Source organism: Dreissena polymorpha, chromosome 10, assembly GCF_020536995.1.
Source record: "Dreissena polymorpha isolate Duluth1 chromosome 10, UMN_Dpol_1.0, whole genome shotgun sequence".
NCBI classification, from domain to species: Eukaryota; Metazoa; Mollusca; class Bivalvia; order Myida; family Dreissenidae; genus Dreissena; species Dreissena polymorpha.
The window spans coordinates 10,364,210-10,386,382 of record NC_068364.1 but is presented as its reverse complement, the minus strand read 5'-3'; the positions used below and the strand labels follow the sequence as shown (position 1 = coordinate 10,386,382).

The window sequence follows — 22,173 nt, the reverse complement described above, 5'->3', positions numbered from 1 at the left end:
TGCATAATTGACTCACAGCAGGGCAATACTTCTACTGCTTTAGTTCAATTATTTATTGGTTACTACAACTTTTAATGTGAATAGGTCATTGTTGATAACTTCAAAAGATTCAATACACGACTGATATAAGCCGACGACAATCGAGTTTGCATTGATTAAAATCGCATTTGCGCGTCACTGAAGCGGGACATGTCACCTGCGCGCGAGGTGAATTGAACCATGACATTTCATCCGGGTATTCTGCATGAAGAAGTCAACAACAGCAGTCGAGTTGAATAAAATTAAAGATACCAACATTTTAAATTTATCATAAGAGATATGTTAACGGAGTATATGTTTATCAATTTTACATTTATGTGTCGTGAAAAACGATGTAAACTGTGCAAAACCTATTAGGCTAATGAAAACACTTTTTTGTCGAAAATTGTGTTTCACAAGTTCGACTGACAGTTTTGTTTAACATTATGCATGTCAATGAACTTACCTTATATCCTGTTGGAAGTAACAAAATGGGCACATTTCAATTAATTGGCGCACAGTCATTTCCTCAAAAGTTTCTTCAAATGGACAATTCGACGGTCATGAAATTAGCTTTGGCAGAAGGAACAGAAGATTCCAACAAAGAGAACGAGGTATTTAATAATGTTGATAATTCATCATTGTATTTTATTATTGTCTTTATGCAATTACAATTTTGCTTGTTGTGAAGTTGTTAATCTTAAGAGTAACACAATATGGACTGCTTGCATAAATGCTTTAAATAATAAATTATCTTCCTAACATAATGTAAGGCAAAAGATTTTGTTCTAAAGATCTACCATTCAGATTGCACTGGTTTGATTCAACTATTAAAATTGTATATCACAAACTAAATGAAACAATTTTGGAATGACGGCTACACGCACCGTATGTTAAATATAATGTTAAAAATGTTAACTGATATTATTCTCAACCAAAGATTAAATGGTCTTGTCATCCATTTCGTGTTGTAAAGTAGTGCACAAGCCACTAATCAGTCTTTCATGTTATACAAGGTGTGACCAGTGTCTTCTGAAATTAAGTGCATCTGTCATTTCCACAGCCCACATGTTTCCCACTGTGCTAGAGGGTCCATGGCCTAGGAATTGAATAATGGAAACAAAACTGCTGTTGACATCTAATCGCTTTGTTCAGGCTACTTAACTTTGTGTGTTTGCTCGCATTATGGCTAGGAAATGGCTTTCATTGCTGAAAGAAGAAAGAAAGAAAAAAAACATTTTGAGTTTGTGATCATTTATATTTGGATGTCTCGTGTAAAAACTTCTTGACTACCAGTCTTTCATTACTAACGTAAGTAGATGTTGAAAAATATTGAAAAATATTAATGTAGCATGTTCAATTTTCAAAAAAATAAATGAAACATTTATTTTATGTGTAATTATATGTTGGCCCAAATCTGCCACTTATGCATGGTATATCGATGGTATTTTTAAAAAGTAAACCAATTTCAATGAATCAAGTTAGGTTCAATATGCATACCCAATGATATTTTGGGAACAATTTTACTATTTTATATAGGGAAAAAACGTGGTATTGATGGTCTAAATTGTGGAAAAATTTACCATGAAAGTGGCTAATCAACCATCTTTCTAAACATGCTCTAACTGGTTGGAAATAATTATAATAAAAATATTTTCCATGTAATCTGTTTTCCAAAGAAACTTCTATTTAGTTAAGGCAAAAAACAACATTTGTTTACAGTAATGGTAGTAAGTTAAAGTTTACACGGTGGCAGTCTGCAAAATTAACCCCTCGTCTGATCCCCAATGCGAGGAAATCTCGGCTCTGGCGATATAAAAATTGAATAAAGATTGCCTAAATTGCAATGAAAAAAATCCGAGAAGATAAACCAATAAATAATCAATTTACGCATTTCAGGTGTAATTCTTACAGTGACACCGCTTGGTTACTACCCTTAGTTTTCTATCTGTCGAAATACTTTTGGTAGACTGAACTTGCATTCTACGCCGATAAATGAAAAAATAGTGCGAGGGTTTTGATAAATTAAGTAAAATTAAAAAGTGTGTGATTAATAACTTTGAAATTACAAAATAACCGTAACGGTCTTTGTCATTGATAGGAATAAGATAGATACCAGTGAGCACCGGCTTTGTATTTATACTGTAAATTAATTCAAATTTTTTCTAGCTATGAACAATTTCCTCTGGCTATGCCATTTTCAAAAGTTCATAGCCACATTGGCTATGAAGACAAAAAAGTTAGTTTTGCAGACTGCACGGAGGTCATTTTATAACTTTTTAAAGGGATATGGTTTTGTAAAGTCATTAATCAGGAAGCATATTAAGCTTTTTCGGCGTAGCTGTATTAAGCCAGCTTTTCACCTTACCTGACCTTTGTAAGTGTCCAATAAAATTCAAATAAAATTTCCCGCAGCTAGGTACGAATGAATACACTTCATTTATTCCATTGGCTGATTTAAGTATACCACCAGAACATTGGAAACATATCCGTGTCTTTGTTACACTGTTCTACTGCATGAAACAATTTTATCTCTAAGGAAAAGGCTTAATAGATAGAACAGTTTTACACTCAATTCTCGACATCAATACAGTTTGTGCGTGCACCTTTTATTTTCCAGCGCAATAGCGTTTATACTCAAAGGCTATGTTCGCATATTTAGTACTTACTTCCATATTCCTGTCAACATGTAAACATGTAAAAGTATCAGGGAATAATCTACATGTGCGTCCCGCGTCTATGACGCACCAATATCGAAATAGACGCATCGTTTTGAAATATGTGCGTCCACTCGGACGCATTGCTAAACTGTATCCGTTAACGCATTGTACAATAAGTACAAACCATCTTGTGTACGAGTCAAAAGTGTAGCAATGAACGCTGAGTTTAACCTAATGAGGCTTGAAGACTCCAGCAAGTCTTCTGATTGGCTCTAACCGAGCCGCTGATGTATAATACGAACCAATTAGAATCGACCTTTAAAATAGAATGTGTTATGATATTTTCTCGAGTCCCCGAATGAAAACCTGTAACTTTGTGTAACTTAGTCATAAATAATACAGAAAAAATGCCTCCGAAATAAGGTGTTGAAGCTTAATCCAAAACAAACAAATCTTAGAACTTTAATAATGGTAGGTCAACGGCTCGCAATTCGGACGTAAACAATAATATTATCAAGCTCGCAATTCGGATATTAACAATAATATTACCATCGAATTGAATCAAGTTGAAATGTTATAACAGTTTACATTCATGTAACAGATAATGTTATAGCCTATGTTAAGGCAAACAAGATAGTGATAACTCTGAATTTGTTTTTTTTTTTGGTTTCAACAAGTTTTTGAGATTATTAAAGTTTAATGCAAGTATGTAGTTATTGAGCTAGTGTGATTTAGACATATTTTCTTCACTACTTGGTATCTTTTAAAATTTGGGACCCTTCTTTTTCAAGGTGGACTCATTAATTTTGGCCTGGTACTCATTGGTCTAAAATCTGCGAGTTCAGGGACCCATAGATAGTAAATTCTAGATTATTCCCTGAGTATAAAGAGCAGTGGAAGCGAGGCCTCACTTTAATGGATTGCATTTCAACCCGCGAGGTATCGAGTTTACATACAGGTCATCACCGGAGTTTGCGGCCAGTAAAATAATCGTTATATAAAAAGACGCTATCCGTGAACTAGGTGACCTGGAATTTTCTTTAGACCAGAAATATGTTAAATGAAGATATTCAGCAATATAATTATTAGTCTTGTTTATAAGATGCGCAAAGAATTTAGAGATGCTTTTTATATGGGCTAAATTCTTTGGAACGTCTTATCGGGGAAAAGTAAAAAATGTGTTGGAAACCAGAAAGTTTAAATTTTCATCGATTTGCGTAAAATTGCAAAATAACATTACCAACTCATTCAGTTTTAGTTCAGAAGTCCATTTTACCTCAAATATCGTCGAATTGAAGTTGGAAAGGCATAAATTCTTCAGTTAAACTTCTGCTTAAATCGCAAACCAATCACTGACCTGTAGCCATGTCATGAAACTGATTTGAATATGAACCGAAGGCATTACGGTGTAACGTGTACGCGTAATTTTATTTAACATGAGCTTTTAACACCGACTTTTACCTAACTAGATCTAGCATGCTAATCTTTGTCGATTTAATAAGCATATGTTCAAAACAGATATGGTGCAGTTTCTATTCACTGTTATAAGTTTCAGCAAGTTTTTATGCATGTCTTTTTCGCACCTCTGTCTGTGTTGTTTTATTAACCAGGTTTTCCGAAGGAAAAAACTGGTTATTAGATTGGCGAATGCGGGCGGGCGGAACAAGCTTGTCCGGGCCATAACTATGTCGTTCATTGTCATATTTTAAAATCATTTGGCACATTTGTTCACCATCATTGGACGGTGTGTCGCGCGAAATAATTACGTCGATATCTCCAAGGTCAAGGTCACACTTTGAGTTCAAAGGTCAAAATTGGCAATAAATGAGCTTGTCTGGGCCATAACTATGTCATTCATTGTGAGATTTTACAATTATTTGGCACATTTGTTCACCATCATGGGACGGTGTGTCGCACGAAAGAATCACGTCAATATCTCCAATGTCAAGGTCACCACAACTTAAAATAGATTTATTTTGAAACAAACTTACAAAGGGGGTTAATTTTGTTTGTTCATTTCAAAAGTTCAGTTTGAGTTGTCTCCCTTAATCAGATTTTTTTTCACAATGAAAACCTGGTTTTGTGACAATTTTGTCCCTTGTTATTACTTACATCCTACGTTAAATAGGAGGACGGTATACTGTACGATCTGTATCAAAATTATTTGTTTACAGTATAAAAATAAAAGATGTAATTTATTTCAGAACTTTTTAATTGTCAATTTAGAAAAAAAAACAATGCTAAATTAATCCAGAAAAGTATAACATCGGTTAACTATGTAACGCTCTGCACCACAACAGACGAACGCAAACTGTATTTTACGCTGTTTATTCTCCCACTTTAAACCAGATGCTTTACATCGAGGTCGTGTTATCGATTTATATCTACACAGCGAGCGAATCGAGAGATATTGAAAAATTTAATAGTGGTTGGATTTAAATTGATCAGGCGTGCAAAATTCAAAGTGTCATTACATAATTTCTACATTATCGAGAAATGAATTATCTACACAGGTATGTAAATATTATTGCAATCCATTGATATTAAGTGTCTTATATCGGGGCTTGAATGTTGCACACAAAATCCTTGCGCAACAATATAGACAAAGAACGAAAAATTCCCACCATTAATTTGGTCTTTCCCCCTTTGTACGCTCCAAATATTACCCATATAAAAAGTAGCTTAATATTTAAGAGCGTCTATTTGGACTATATAATTATGGTATGTCAATAATAGATTCTTAATGTGTTTTCAACAATACAATGATAAATGTTATTTTTGATTAATTTAACAATAATTATTCCACCATATTGACTAATGTATTAAGCATGGGCGCGATGATTCTCGATACTGTTAATAATCGAATCAAATGGCAATGCCCGACAAACCACTAAAACAGGTTTGTTCGAAGAACGCGCCTATAAATACGGATACTTCGCGTGTGGCCGGTTGACTCGTATGTTTTAATTTCACTTCCATTCTTCTTTTGGTTTTCTGTTTTGTTTCTATAGGTTTATGACCAGCAATATGTAATAATGTAAAATAAGCCGCGAAAACTCCGCGTAACATCCCGTACTGTGTGTGATGCAGCTAAGAACTGCACAGAAATAGACATTCGCTATCCGTGATCTCATTCATTGAACTATCAACGCCGTATATCTTTTTTAAAGATATTTCTTGTTCTTATTTATTTTGTTTTCATCCCAGGGCTTTTCATCAGAAAATAGGGAAGAGGCCCTAGCCTTCCAAATAGGGAATTTCATGCGCTATAACTGCTCATTTTGGAAAGACCGTGTTTTTTAAAGTTTTTGAAACAGGGTCTTTTACATTGTGCAGAAGTATTAAAAGACACATTATGGTGCATTCTTAATCATATTAGAGCTCATTGCTTTCAATTTGGGAGATGCCCAATATGTCTTATAAATTTTTTTTAATTTTTTTTTTCAATTTGGGAAATTCCTCTATCAATTTTGGGAAAAAAAGACCTTAAATTTTAAATTGGGAAGTAGCCGAATTTTTGCCTCTGTTATACAATTGTGAAAAGCTCTGCATCCAGCCTTCAATATAAAGCAGCAGTGAAGGTTATTATGGTGTTGCTATGTATAAATACTCCTTAATGATTTGAAGATGGTTTGTAGAGCACTATCAGGTTTTTTTTTACTAAGAAAGTGACGCCAATAGTCGGCGTCTTCCTCTACCAGAATTATTTCCCCTCAAAATACAATTTCCCCTCCAAGAATATCATTTTTCACTAAAACATATCTTTTTTAGCATTTATTTAAGCTTTATATCGAAAATTGTTAATTTTGATTGCTTAATTATCCATCGCAATACTAGCTCATTTGCGGTGGTCGCGAAATCACGTTAAAATAGAAATAAGCGTCTATGGAGTTGGATTAGAATGTGTAGTTTGCGGTTCCTATTAATTTTTGCAAAGTCATGCAGAACATTTCGCACTTTATCGCTGTAAATTTTGGTAGAAGAATCCTCAAACTAAACGTGCTTACATCTGAGTCGTTAAGCGCATGCTATATAACGAAATGGATAAAGGGAAGTCACTCTAAATGTCATTAGTGTTTGTTAACGTTTTTTTATGATTTTGACAGAAACTTCTTTATTGTAAATTAATTGGGAAAAATGTCATCTAGATTTGATTGGGAATGGGGCCGTTTTTTTGCTTTGGGAATGCCTCCATTTCTGGAGGCGCAGACAGTGGTGAAAAACCCTTGAAATCAGAGAAGATGAGTTAATGACATTGATTAAAACAGTTTTTATTTTTCCCAAAATATGTCTCTTTCGCACTCTATTTTCCCCTTTCACCCAGCGTCCAGCGTCTTCCCCTTTTTAAAAAAACAACCCCTTGAAGTCTATAAAACTGATGCTCTACATTCTGGAATGAAATAATGTGTTAGTTAAGCCATGATATGTATTTATTTATCAAATCAAATGTTCACTTTCGTGGTTAATTTGCAGTTTTCCTTATTCAATGTTATCATAAAGTATTTAATGGAAAAAATGTATTCAAGTACATGATGATTCCATTTTTATGCAAATAACACAATTATTTGATGTTATCATGACACAATTCTGGTCCTCAAATTGCGTATGCGCTGTATGATGCATAGGTACCTCAGTGTTGTGTTATGTAACAACATTTTGGGGGCCCTTGAGTCAAAACAGTTTAAAAAATGTTTTTAAATCGCCGGATCAAGTTTTCAGTGTTCTTTATATAAACATCTGTAATCTTCAATAAAATCCACAATTTTTGCAATTCTTAGTTGGATAGGGTGGCGGATTAAGGGAGTCGCAAAATCAGACTTTGCACCAGTATGCTAATATGAAGTAATTTATTGATAAACACTGGCATAAAAGAAAAATTACAATAAGTCCTTGACACATGTGCATGAAACAATTTATATTAAACAATAATTTCTAGCTCATAATATAAGTGCATGCTAGAAATAGAGCCAACCTCATCAAGTGCATATAATTTGCAGACTGCTTAAACAAATGATGTTATAAATAATTTTTCATACTGGTTTGTTCCTAGCAAGACTAGATCAAACTTTTGACAAAGTAAATATTGTTAACTGGTAATACATAAAAATCAATAACTGTATTCTTTCCAGGGAAACCAGAGCTGCAGTAATATTGTCTACAAGCAGTTGCCTTGATTATCTAGTAACTTATATTTATGCCAATATACAGTTCAGCCAACGCGGAACAAACATAATCCGCGGCTACGCCACGGCCAGATTATTAGAACGCGGCCGCCGAATCGTGTGTTCACGCGGCGTATTGCCGTGGCACTCGGCATTGATCCGCGCAACGACGCTGAGTCTGTATTAACCTCGCGTACTTTCGCGGAGTAAATCCGCCGCATACGTACGCGGCGGATCGAGTGCAAAGATAATCACATACGTGTACATATGTGTAGCGTAGTAACCAAGATTTACGCTAGTTTCATAATTATTATTTTCACGTTTTAATAAGCGATATGACACGTAATGCACTTTAACAAATTATCGTTGAATTAATTACGCACAACTGTAAATGTTTCGTTCGATTCTCAAATTATCATTATTAAATTTGTAATTCGAAACACACTACCGAATTGTAATGCTAACGCGACCTTTGGCAAATTCTAGCGTCAAATACACAGTGCTAAAATATCCTTTGTCTCATAAAAAGCGCGCGAAAATTATGCAGACATGTAGAACGTCAGTTGGAAAGTGAGGGTGTATTTTGTGTTGAACATCACGTCAGGCGTAAATTGCGTGTTATGTGGAAAAAAAACGCCCCGATTAGACGTTATTTCATCATCTCTTTAAATAGTAACAAATGCCAAAATGTATTTGATACTTAAGAAATATGGAGAATGTTTGTGTATCGTAAATATTTACCAGCATTTGCTTTGAAACTGGAATATACGGGATTATCGGGTAATTAGTAGCGATATTAACTGTATAATATGAACATAATGAAAAGAGTTTATATACGCATATTCAAACAATAGTTATAAAAAGCTGATCATTTACAAAACAACAAAAACGCCTTCACTGTCTTGATTATTGATGTTGCTTCAAACTGCTAATTGTCTCAGCTTAAATATAATAGCAAAAACAGCATTCAATTAATGTATAAATCTACCATATGCTGGAGCCTTGACCACTTGTATGTGTGAAAACATAATTACGTGACCTTGTTTATGTGTGAAATACATACACTACGGGCGGGAAACAAACTTAATTAGCCAGACACATTAACTATGCTTACATGTATATGCTCATACAATCCGTGCACAATTTAAAATTAAAATAATTATGATTTTAAATATTATTATAGTTGTTCTTTTAAAATTTGTTAACTACATGTAACTAATAATTTTGAAAAGATTTTTTATTTTATTATGCGCATCGACTCGGCTTCATGTCGCGAATCGCGGCATGCCTCGGCAGACAGATGCAAAGCTTCGCGGCGAAATGTGACTTGCCGCCGCATACTGACGCGGCTTCAACGACTGACGCGGCATCGACTCGTTTCGCCTTGCCGCCGCGGATCGCGTAATAAGTTTGTTCCGCGTTGGCTGTACTGTATCTGTGTATTTATATAGGTTTATATTCCATTTGATTATACACCACTAATAATAAGCCTTTTATGTGCATTTAAATGTTATGAAATAAAATTAAGTTTCTCGTCACATATTCAGTGTTGCTTTAACTCACCCAAAACTTCAGAGTACACAGTTTAAGGTTTAATCTTGATAAATGAATTAATTGATTTATTTTACCATTATCAGTGATGTTAAAAATGTTCTTGTTTCTGTGAAATCTCTGAATATTACAGACACCCATATCATTTATACTTCAAGTACAAAAGACACACAGATTAAATGTAGGTATTTTTTATGTTTAATTATATTTAACTGAATATTTATTATGTAAGTTTGTTTTATGAATCTAGGCAGTTTAATTACAGAGCATTAAATTTTTTATTTTTTTATAAGTTTATATAATGAATCGACTAAGTATTCCAAATTTTAAAATAATCATGTACATTTCACATATATGTGTTATCTCAAATTTAATCTTGACAATTTTTCATACACATTATGAGCATTAATTTGAGTTGGGTATATGTAAATTTCGTATAAATGAACCAATAAAAATGAAACCTTAGTTCATGGTTGGTAACACAGCTTCTGTTGAATATCAGGTTTGGGGTAATTGAAGTACACTTGACATTGTAGTATATAATGTAATGTTATGTAAGATAAGTTTGCATTTCATTCTTGCAAAATTTCACTTGTAAAGTTATAGCAGCAAACACCTGAGTTTCTGAATAAAAATAACAACAAGATTAACAAACAAAATTGAGATTTAACAAACTGAAAAAAATCCAATAAACCCCCACACAAGTTCATCAACCCTGCCCGTGCTGAAGTCAACTCTTACTCATCTAAAGCGAGGTTATCCTACTAAGTATGGAGGAGAAGTACATGCACTGGTGCATGGTAACTGTTGTAAAGAAAGAATTGGAAATACACATAAAGTCAAATAGATCACAACTAGTCTATCAACTTAATGTAAGACCAGTATTTACATTCATGTCTATAAATGGACCTTCTGATAGAATAATTTTACCATGTAAAACAGTTTGTCTTAACTCTGAAAATTCAATCAACATTTTAAATAATACCCATTAATATTATGTTGTAAAGCGTGTACAGACTTTTGCTCATTATGAAAAACATAAAGCACTTTCATGTTATAGAGGCATCAAATCCAAATTGTTATTGCTTGTACCATTGAACATTATAGTGTCAGTAAAAATGTACAAGTCTGTATTAAGCTTGGTTTATATCTTATTGAGAATAATTCACAAGGAAAGAACACAATTCATCACGGTTGATATTAAGAGATGGTAGTTTGTGACTCTGAGTGTGCAAGAATGGCTTTTGAAATGTCAATACATTCCTGTTGTTTTTGTATTGAAATCCTTGAAGTGCTTTTGCTGTTATAATACATTAAATGGCCATAAAATCTGGGCATAACTTGGTATTGTTAGGTGTCAAGTTGGTGCAATTATTTGCTTCAATTTCAGCCAACTGAGGCTTGCCCTTATGACCCAAGGAACTGTTCATTCATCACTGTTTGAAAAAGCTAATTATTTCCTTTCAATCATGAAAAGTAACACAATTGCAATTATTTTCCCATAAAATTTCATTGAATGTTTCAATTTAGATGAAAAGCGATACCTCTCATTTGGTACATTAGACAAGAACAAAGTTGGATATGTTTGTGCTGGCTTTATTGACATTGTAGGTATTATTTGGCTTACAAGAGTCTTTGTGAAGCAAGTACACAAACCATCATTGTTCAGAGCATAATCAAATATTTGGACTTGTTCAGATTTGTTGGTTTTAATAAGGGTATTAGTCAAGAGTCAATTACCTGATTATTACTTAAATGAAGTGTATGTGTAATAATTAATATCTCCATGTTTGAAGTCTTAAAGGAATTGCACAGATATTATCCAGGCTTTACTTGAGTTGTGTTCTGAGAAAACTGGGCATAATGCATGTGCGTAAAATGTCGTCCCAGATTAGCCTGTGCTGTCCACATGGGCTAATCAGGGATGACACTTTCCGCCTAAATTGGATTTTTGCTAAGAAGAGACTTCATTTAAACGAAAAATGTCATAAAAGCAGAAAGTGGCGTCCCTGATTAGAATGTGCGGACTGCACAGGTTAATTTGAGATGACACTTTACGCACATGCATAATGCCAAGTTTTCTCAGAAAGCAACTCACTTTATTATGAATAATTATTGAGTAATTGTGAGTCAAATTAAAAAAATAATTAGTGATATTGCCTCCTTTGTGCGCTGCTCATGCTGGGGGGCTAAAAACCAAAAGCAATTTGTTGAATAGTGTTTTTTTTAATGGAAGTTATTTAATGAAAGACAGGGTAAATAATCTGATGACTACATGTCAGCTATTAAGGAAATGCCTTATCTATTAAAATTTCATTAATACAGAAAATAAAAAAAAGTACAAATTTTTTTTGCAAAAGCTATGCTTTAAATTGTTAAAGCATTTATCAGGCATAAAAATTTGGCCTTGAAATAACAAATTGTGGCACAACTCATAAGATGAACAAATAATTATTGTGACTGCAAGGACTGCCAGGCCTTGCAAATATTGTAATGACTTATCAAGGTACTTGAGTGGCTCACAATGGGAATCAAACATACCTAACTTACAATAGAAATGCTAAATCCTTAATGTGATAAGAGAGCTGCAAAATATTTTCTTTTCTAAATCTTGTTTAAAGGGAATTATGGACACAATCATGGGCCTTTCCATTGTTACTTGATCTCGTTATTTATAAATGGTATTTGGAGAGATTTTATTTTCAAATGCTATTAAAAATTGTCAATGTAGTGGCTTTATAATGATATTTGAGTTTGATAATAACTGTTCTTGACTACCTATAAAGTATGTTTTCTGTTAAATCCAATGTATGTGGTGACATATTTATTTAAATTAAGAATTGATAATAAAGAACATCATTTTAGCACTGTTCAAAATCAGCATGTGCAAAAACAAAAACATTCCACAGGGTACCAGATAACTTTTCAATTTGAACCTCACCAGATTTAACTTAGCTCACCAGAGTTTACCAGACATTGTACCCTAAATCCACGAATACGCTTTCTTTTTAACTGCCGAATTTTTCTTCAAGTAGGGGGTGCGTATTTTATTCAAGTTTAGAGCAGAACAAAATTTTCCTGTGAAAATTTTCAACTTAATCGTTGTTATTCGCTGCGTGGCAGCCATTTTGAACTACACCATTACATCAAAGGGGGGCAATAGGAATCACGCTGTCGTTCGCCAATTGAGTCATTTGCGAAAATATTGAGAATTTGGCTCAATAAAAATCTTATTTGCAAAAATGCGGAAATCTAGTAAAATTTCGTTCAAAACATCCGCCATTTATGTCAGACTGGTTTTCTTTATTTGTCTCTTTGTTTCAATGAAAGTGTTCGCAATTCGAACAATAAACGAAACCCGATGTGTACCCGATTATGAGACATCGCTTGACCTTATTGTTATTGAAGTGCACATGGTAGCTGGCCAATCAACATTGAGCTCGCTTACACATAAAATGACGTTGTTGCATGAAACTTGAGAACGGGTGGAGCTATCGGATAATATTGGGTCATTCATGAGCAGACACTGTATACTTTGAAGACACTGTTAATATTGTCGTCTGCCTACAAAATAGCGACTGAACGCTTAGTTGTATAAAGAGATTAGCAAATGAAAAAAACAACGTGACAATACCCGTAAATAAATATTTCTAAGCTGACCACTTTTTATCTTTCTACCGAATATTTACCATATCTGAAGTAAAGAGTGGTAATTAAATAATCAGTTCTATGACGCTAATATTACACCTTTCTGCCGATTGCTGAATTAAATTGAAAGGTGATAATTAATTTGTTTTTTACTCCCAAACTGGTTTAATTGTATATAAAGTTTAATTAAAGTATCGAGTTTGTAACACTTCGGAAGAGTAATTCATCTAGACTACTATAAAAACGGAAGTAACCACTTTGTCTACTTATTATTTTATTATTATTATAATTATTATCGTCCTGAATATTGTCAAATGGAATTAAGTGTTTAAAATACAGCGTCTCTGTTTCTTTCTTTTGCAATTATGACTGCTTGACCCGGGTGTCAGCAGGTGGCCCGTGTGTTTGGTAACAATCAACGGTAATATAAACAATAGACAGCGATATTTATTATGAAACTGTCATGACTACAGCACGATAACACATCGTTATCAATATACCAGGGTATTACTGTGAAACAGATGGTTGATAACGCCAAATTGATTTGCTATTTTCACAACACAAAAATATATTGACACATTTTTTCGGAAATGGCCGATTTCGGACACTGATTTTTTAAGTGCGTATTTTACTCTGATTTTCAATTTTTACCGATAAATTTTGACCAAACTCTGGGGTTCCTATTATACACCAGGGGCATTATATTCGCGGAGTTACGGTATTTTTTAACCATTCAAAGTTTAATGCACCCAGGTAGGATGCAGTGCTTTCTGCAGGAATCTTTTCAGATGCCCTGAGGCCGTTAGGGGTGGATTGGGAGGGCAGCCGTGGCCCCTCCATACATAAATGTTTTTTTAAGCATTTATTTTTGACGTTATTGTGTGCGTTATGACTTTTCAAGAAAACCCCCAAGCTATAAAGTCATTCGTAACATCATTTTTAGAAAAATAGTTTTTACCCTTTCAGGCATAGTTATGCATAATCCCAACTTGATTGGTTCCACAATACATCCCTATCAACCAGACTAAATTACTGCATACTAACTTTTTTCCGGTGCTGTTAATTACCCGATTATTGGGGGCTCAAGAATTTAATAATCACAAACATTCGCCATTTTTATTAAGTATCAAATTAATTTAAGCATAAGTGACTATTTAAAGATTTGACTAAATAACATCGAATTGGGACGGGGATTTTCCAACTGAACATGCGTTATCGCCTGACATGCTTTTCTCAATTTTATGCAACAATAAATTTATCAACACTAGACATTGTACATGTCAGCATAATTTTTGTGTGCTTTTTATTGAAACAAAGAAACACACTATACATGAAGTGCTGTTTATTTAAAGCTAGCATTTAAGTGCGATAATATTAAAATATGGTAGATATTTCGGATTACAAATTTAGTTACGCTCATTTAAGAATATAACAAAACATTAATAGCAGTATGTGATTAATTCAACAATTAAATGCTTTACAAGTCAAATAAATGTTGTTACCACATTATGCATTAAATGCACAATTTCCATGAGGATTACACCTGGTTGCCATAATCAGTCTTCTAAGTAACTCACACAGATTTCATCGTGGAGATTTACACTGTAGGGACCAATGGGTTTGATAGAATAACAAAGCCAACAAACCATCACAAAATGGAAATTACAGCACTTGTCCTCTGCAAGATTTTATTGCAGATGTTGACTGCCTGCGAGTGCTGTCGCTCATGCAAAGTGTGCGCTTTATTTTCCAATACATGGACATCCGCCTTTAGGTGGGCTTAAGTTGGAAAACTCAAAATAATCGGCAAAGTCGATACCACTGTGATTTTAAGAAGGGCTAGGTGCAGACAAATACTTAAAGCCTAAAATTTCAAGCGCCCCGCTGACTGTGATTTTGAAATTCAAGCTCCCAGGCGAGGGACCATTTACTTGCCTGTGCAATGCTCTGGGATGGCATATAGAAGTCGCACTGTCTGTACCTCTGTCCGGCATTATGGAGTTTTCATTTTATCGCTTTCAGAAATTCACCTGATTTTTCGATTGATTTGGAAGTTCAGAAACTACCATGGGGAAACGCTTTATTCTGTGTTAAGTAATTTAATACTTTAACTGAAGGAGTTTGCTTTCAAGTTTTCTGTTATACATGTTGAATTGTTCAAGTATATTTATAATTAAATATGACATACCTGTTATGTCTCGTGCTGTTAGAGTCATGCTTTTGAACTTCTCACTACCAGCGTTTTTTTTCCTTTTTTGAACGGGTCCGGTAAACGGCCCTGTTCCCAATCGGGACCGGACCTGGTCCCAAAATCGCCGACGGACCCATCCCAATTTAGAAAACGGTCTTATCCCAAATAGTTTATATAAAAACGGCCTCGTATCGATTCGAAAATCCCAAATTTGACGCTTAATACAAATGCCAAATATAGTGTTTCTTAACCTTTTTAATTGATAACTGCAGACGCTCTTAAATTCGATCGAGACGACCAGAACAAATGGCTTCCTGTTTCGCTGTGGTGAACGTTGTAACAAATTGCAGTGAAAAGTTGCTGCAGCAAACCCTTATAAATATAAACACATCTGCTATGTTCAGTCACTCAACTTCAGTGACTTAATTATTTGAATTTGTTTGTTCACGTTCGAACATGCAACTATCAGCAGATACCGTTGAAGCATGTTCAATTTCAAGCAACATCGGGAAACATGACGTAAGATTTGTTATGCATTATCTTCATTAAATGGGCATATGGAGTCAGACGGTAATTCCTGATATCTGGAAAACCAGTTCTTATTATTTTTTTTAAATAAACTGGTATTTGTTATACAGACTTATGATCTAACCTATCCCAGAATGCCATTGATAGTGTATAAAAGCATTGTTTACTACATAAAATAGATTCCAGTTGATGTATTTGTATGATTTTTGATATTTCCCAAATTGATGGATTTCACGACGCGAAAATTCCCAATTTGAAGGATTTCGCGACTCAAAAATTCCCAATTTCTAGGGGACAGGACCTGTTCCCAAACAGGTGAAAAAAAACGCTGACTACCAACTGAGCATTTCTCACGCTTTTAATCAGTTTTTGGCAAAATGGAATATAATTTAATCAGTTTTTGGTATAATGGTATATAATTGTTAATTCCAGACCTTTTAGCCATTTTTAAGCCAATCACCTGAGTGTGTGCAACTTTTATATTCAATTACTAGGTACTAGTTTTCAGGGAAAATTGTTGGAAGTCTGTTTTTAGAACGGTGTAAAGTATAGCAACGAAAGTGACTACATCGGTATGGCAGCGGTGTCATTTACAATGTTGTTATGTCTAGTTTGCTGATGTTTGTTGCTACAGTATTGTCAGACCAAATCGCTTGCAATTTAAGCTGCTATTATCCAAATCAGTTTTTCTACTGAAAGACTTGATTGGTGCATGACCAACTGCCCAATTCAATCAAACTAAACTTAAATGCTAAAATTGGACTAAGTAAGACATATTTCGTTTTTAAATAGAATTGTGTGTGATATTCAAAATATATAGTTCAGTTAACAAGAAACAATAATAAGCATAAATTTAAAGTTTGCTTTCACATAGCTAGACTATTCAACAAAGCTATCTACAAGCATGTATAAAAGTTGGCCGTATCAAGTTTCAACTATTGTAACTTGAACAAATGTGTCTTTCACTGTGCAGCCTAGACCACTATGACTTGATGTGCAGGCCTAGACGGCTATGACTATGTTCAGGCCTAGACTACGATGACTTGATTTGCAGGCCTAGACCACTATGACTTGATGTGTGGAGTCTAGACCACTATTACTTGATGTGCCGGCCTAGAACACTATGACTTGTTGTGCTGGCCTAGACCACTATGACCTAATGTGCAGCACTGTGACTCACTGTGGAGCCTAGACCACTATATCTTGATGTGCAGGCCTAGACCACTATGACTTGATGTGCAGGCTTAGACCACTGTGACATGATGTGCAGGCCTAGACCACTATGACTTGATGTGCAGGCTTAGACCACTGTGACTTGATGTGCAGGCCTAGAATACTATGACTTGATGTGCAGGCTTGTCCACTATGACTTGATGTGCAGCACTGTGACTCACTGTGGAGTCTACAACACTGACTTGATGTGCAGACCTAGACCACTGTGACTTGATGTGCAGGCTTAGACCACTATGAATTGATGTGCAGGCTTAGACCACTATGACTTGATGTGCAGCACTGTGACTCACTGTGGAGTCTAGACCACTGTGACTTGATGTGCAGACCTAGACCACTGTGACCTGATGTGCAGGCTTAGACCACTATGAATTGATGTGCAGGCTTAGACCACTGTGACTTGATGTGCAGGCCTAGACCACTATGACTTGATGTGCAGCACTGTGACTCACTGTGGAGCCTAGACCACTATGACCTGATGTGACGCACTGTGACTCACTGAGGAGCCTAGACCACTATGACTTGATGGCAGCCAGGCCTAGACCACTATGACTTGCTGTGCAGCACATTGACTCACTGTGGAGCCTAGACCACTATGACTTGATTTGCAGCACTGTGACGCACTGTGGAGCCTAGACCAATATGACTTGATGTGCAGCACAGTGACCCACTGTGGAGCTTAGACCACTATGACTTGATGTGCAGCACTGTGACTCACTGTGGAACCTAGACCACTATGACGTGATGTGCAGCACTGTGACTCACTGTTGAGCCTAGACCACTATGACTTTATGTGCAGCACTGTGACTCACTGTGGAGCCTAGACCACTATGACTTGATGGCACACAGGCCTAGATCACTATCACTTGATGTGCAGCACTGTGACTCACTGTGGAGCCTAGACCACTATGACTTGATGGCAGCCAGGCCTAGACCACTATGACTTGATGTGCAGCACTGTGACTCACTGTGGAGCCTAGACCACTATGACTTGATGTGCAGCACTGTGACTTACTGTGGAGTCTAGACCACTATGACTTGATGTGCAGCACTGTGACTTACTGTGGAGCCTAGACCAGTCCACTATGACTTGATGGCAGCCAGGCCTAGAACACTATGACTTGATGTGCAGCACTGTGACTCACTGTGGAGCCTCGACCACTATGACTGTACGTGCAGGCCTAGACCACTATGACTTGATGTGCAGGCCTAGACCACTATAACTTGATGTGCAGCACTGTGACTCCCTGTGTAGCCTAGACCACTATGACTTGATGTGCAGGCTTAGACCACTGTGACTTGATGTGCAGACCTAGACCACTATGACCTGATGTGCAGCACTTTGACACACTGTGGAGCCTAGACCACTATGACTTGATATGCAGGCCTAGACCACTATGACTTGATGTGTAGCACTGTGACTTACTGTGGAGCCTAGACCACTATGACTTGATGCCCATGCAGTGCTCCAGCTAGGATTTGAAAAGGGCAGGGGGGGCTATTTTGTCAAAATGGCACTTTAAACGCTCAGTATTTTGTCAAAAGGGCACTTTCGAGCGCGCAGGTGTTTCTGGAATGCTTCCTGTTGCATGTTTATTTAGATGTTATTAATAATTTTTAGAATATATTATTCCCATTATTATTAAACCATTCAAATATAATGTCTACAATGAGGAATAAATCAATTACAATGTCATGAGAGATTTATTAATTATCATGTGTAAAAAAGGGCCTACTTGAGCACTGCTGCATGCCTAGACCACTATGACTTGATGTGCAGCAAGGCCTAGACCACTATGACTTGATATGCAGCACTGTGACTCACAGTGGAGCCTAGACTATTATGGCTTGATGTGCAGGCCTATACCACTATGACTTGATGTGCAGGCCTAGACCACTATGACTTGATGTGCAGGCCTAGACCACTATGACTTGATGTGCAGACCTATACCACTATGACTTGATGTGCAGACCTAGACCACTATGGCTTGATGTGCAGCACTGTGACTCACTATGGAGTCTAGACCACTATGGCTTGATGTGCAGACCTAGAACACTGTGACTTGATGTGCAGGCTTAGACCACTGTGACTTGATGTGCAGGCCTAGACCACTATGACTTGATGTGCAGGCTTAGACCTCTATGACTTGATATGCAGGCTTAGACCACTGTGACTTGATGTGCTGGCCTAGACCACTTTTGCTTGATGTGCAGACCTAGACCACTATGACTTGATGTGCAGGCTTAGACCACTGTGACTTGATGTGCAGGCCTAGACCACTATGGCTTTATGTGCAGGCCTAGACCACTATGACTTGATGTGCTGGCTTAGACCACTGTGACTTGATGTGCAGGTCTAGACCACTATGGCTTGATGTGCAGGCCTGGACCACTATGACTTGATGTGCAGGCTTAGACCACTATGATTTGATGTGCAGGCTTAGACCACTGTGACTTGATGTGCAGGCCTAGACCACTGTGACTTGATGTGCAGGCTAAGACCACTGTGACTTGATGTGCAGGCTTAGACCACTGTGACTTGATGTGCAGGCCTAGACCACTATGGCTTGATGTGCAGGCTTAGACCTCTATGGCTTGATGTGCAGACCTAGACCACTATGGCTTGATGTGCAGACCTAGACCACTGTGACATGATGTGCAGGCTTAGACCACTATGTCTTGATATGCAGGCCTAGACCACTGTGACATGATGTGCAGGCCTAGACCACTATGGCTTGATGTGCAGACCTAGACCACTGTGACTTGATGTGCAGGCCTAGACCACTATGACTTGATGTGCAGACCTAGACCACTGTGAAATGATGTGCAGGCTGAGACCACTATGGCTTGATGAGCAGGCCTAGACCACTATGCCTTGATGTGCAGACCTAGACCACTATGACTTGATGTGCAGGCCTAGACCACTGTGATTTGATGTGCAGGTCTAGACCACTATGGCTTGATGTGCAGGCCTAGACCACTATGACTTGATGTGCAGGCTTAGACCACTATGACTTTATGTGCAGGCTTAGACCACTGTGACTTGATGTGCAGGCCTAGACCACTATGACTTGATGTGCAGGCCTTGACCACTATGTCTTGATGTGCAGGCCTAGACCACTTTGGCTTGATGTGCAGACCTAGACCACTGTGACATGATGTGCAGGCCTCGACCACTATTGCTTGCTGTGCAGACCTAGACCACTTTGGCTTGATGTGCAGACCTAGACCACACTGACATGATGTGCAGGCCTAGACCACTATGGCTTGCTGTGCAGACCTAGACCACTATGACTTGATGTGCAGACCTAGACCACTATGACTTGATGTGCAGGTCTAGACCAGTATGACTTGATGTGCAGACCTAGACCACTATGACTGTATGTGCAGGCCTAGACCACAATGACTTGATGAGCATGCCTAGACCACTATGACTTGATGTGCAGGCTTAGACCACTATAACTTTAAGTGCAGGCTTAGACCACTATGGCTTGATGTGCAGGCCTAGACCAATATGACTTGATGTGCAGGCTTAGACCACTATAACGTTATGTGCAGGCTTAGACCACTATGGCTTGATGTGCAGGCCTAGACCAATATGACTTGATGTACAGACCTAGACCACTATGACTTGATATGCAGCACTGTGACTCACAGTGGAGCTTAGACCACTATGATTTGATGTGCAGGCTTAGACCACTGAGACTTGATGTGCAGGCTTAGACCACTATGACTTGATGTGCAGGCTTAGACCACTATGGCTTGATGTGCAGGCCTAGACCACTGTGACTTGATGTGCAGGCCTAGACCACTATGACTTGATGTGCAGCATAGACCACTATGACTTGATGTGCAGGCCTAGACCACTATGACATGATGTGCAGGCTTAGACCACTATGACTTGATGTGCAGCCTAGACCACTATGGCTTGATGTGCCGGTCTAGACCACTATGACTTGATGTGCAGGTCTAGACCACTATGACTTGATATGCAGGCTTAGACCACTATGACTTGATGTGCAGACCTAGACCACTATGACTTGATGTGCAGGCCTAGACCATTATGACTTGATGTGCAGACCTAGACCACTATGACTGTATGTGCAGACCTAGACCACTATGACTTGATGAGCAGGCCTAGACCACTATGACTTGATGTGCAGGCTTAGACCACTATAACTTTATGTGCAGGCTTAGCCCACTATGACTTGATGTGCAGCCTAGACCACTATGGCTTGATGTGCAGGTCTAGACCACTATGACTTGATGTGAAGGTCTAGACCACTATGACTTGATGTGCAGGCTTAGACCACTGTGACTTGATGTGCAGGCCTAGACCACTGTGACTTGATGTGCAGGCCTAGACCACTGTGACTTGATGTGCAGGCCTAGACCACTATAACTTGATGTGCAGCCTAGACCACTATGACTTGATGTGCAGGCCTAGACCACTATGACATGATGTGCAGGCTTAGACCACTATGACTTGATGTGCAGACCTAGACCACTGTGACATGATGTGCAGGCCTAGACCACTATGGCTTGATGTGCAGGTCTAGACCACTATGGCTTGATGTGCAGGCCTAGACCACTATGGCTTGATGTGCAGGCTTAGACCACTATGACTTGATGTGCAGGCCTAGACCACTATGACTTGATGAGCAGGCCTTGACCACTGTGACTTTATGTGCAGGCTTAGACCACTGTGACTTGATGTGCAGACCTAGACCACTGCGACATAATGTGCATGCCTAGACCACCATGGCTTGATGTGCAGGCTGAGACCACTGTGACTTGAAGTGCATGCCTAGACCACTATGACTTGATGTGCAGCACTTCACAATATTTTATTTTTCGGCATAGCTGTTAAACCCAGCTTTTTACCTTAAATTACCTTTTACATAATGTCGCAAAATTTAAACTTCGACGGTAGCGCAATCTAAGTTAAACTTTGCACAAATTAACTCGACTTAATTTTTATTTAGTCAAGAACCTGTGGTCTTAATTGCGGTTGCTGCCACCAGTCCATTTGGACAAATTCCCATGTAACTTCTACAACTTGCCGAGCCAGTAGAAATTAAAATAAGTCATTAGTTTTCTACCACTACAGTTTATTTACAAACGTATATACACTTTATTTCCAACATTTCCAACAAAAGTCAAACATTCAAAAATATGCATCATG

General features: G+C 37.3%; 1 protein-coding gene across 8 annotated transcripts in view; it reads left to right on the top strand.

The window, feature by feature from the left end:
- The first annotated feature begins 224 nt into the window (after nucleotides 1-224).
- The window catches only part of LOC127847496 (RNA binding protein fox-1 homolog 2-like), a 124,530-nt gene continuing 102,581 nt past the window's right edge, over nucleotides 225-22,173 (top strand). For all 8 annotated transcript variants that reach the window (XM_052379489.1, XM_052379488.1, XM_052379485.1 and 5 more), the window contains exon 1: nucleotides 225-632. In XM_052379489.1, the coding sequence (XP_052235449.1) occupies nucleotides 465-632 (168 nt within the window). In that variant the 5' untranslated portion in view covers nucleotides 225-464. The remainder of the gene's footprint in view (nucleotides 633-22,173) is intronic.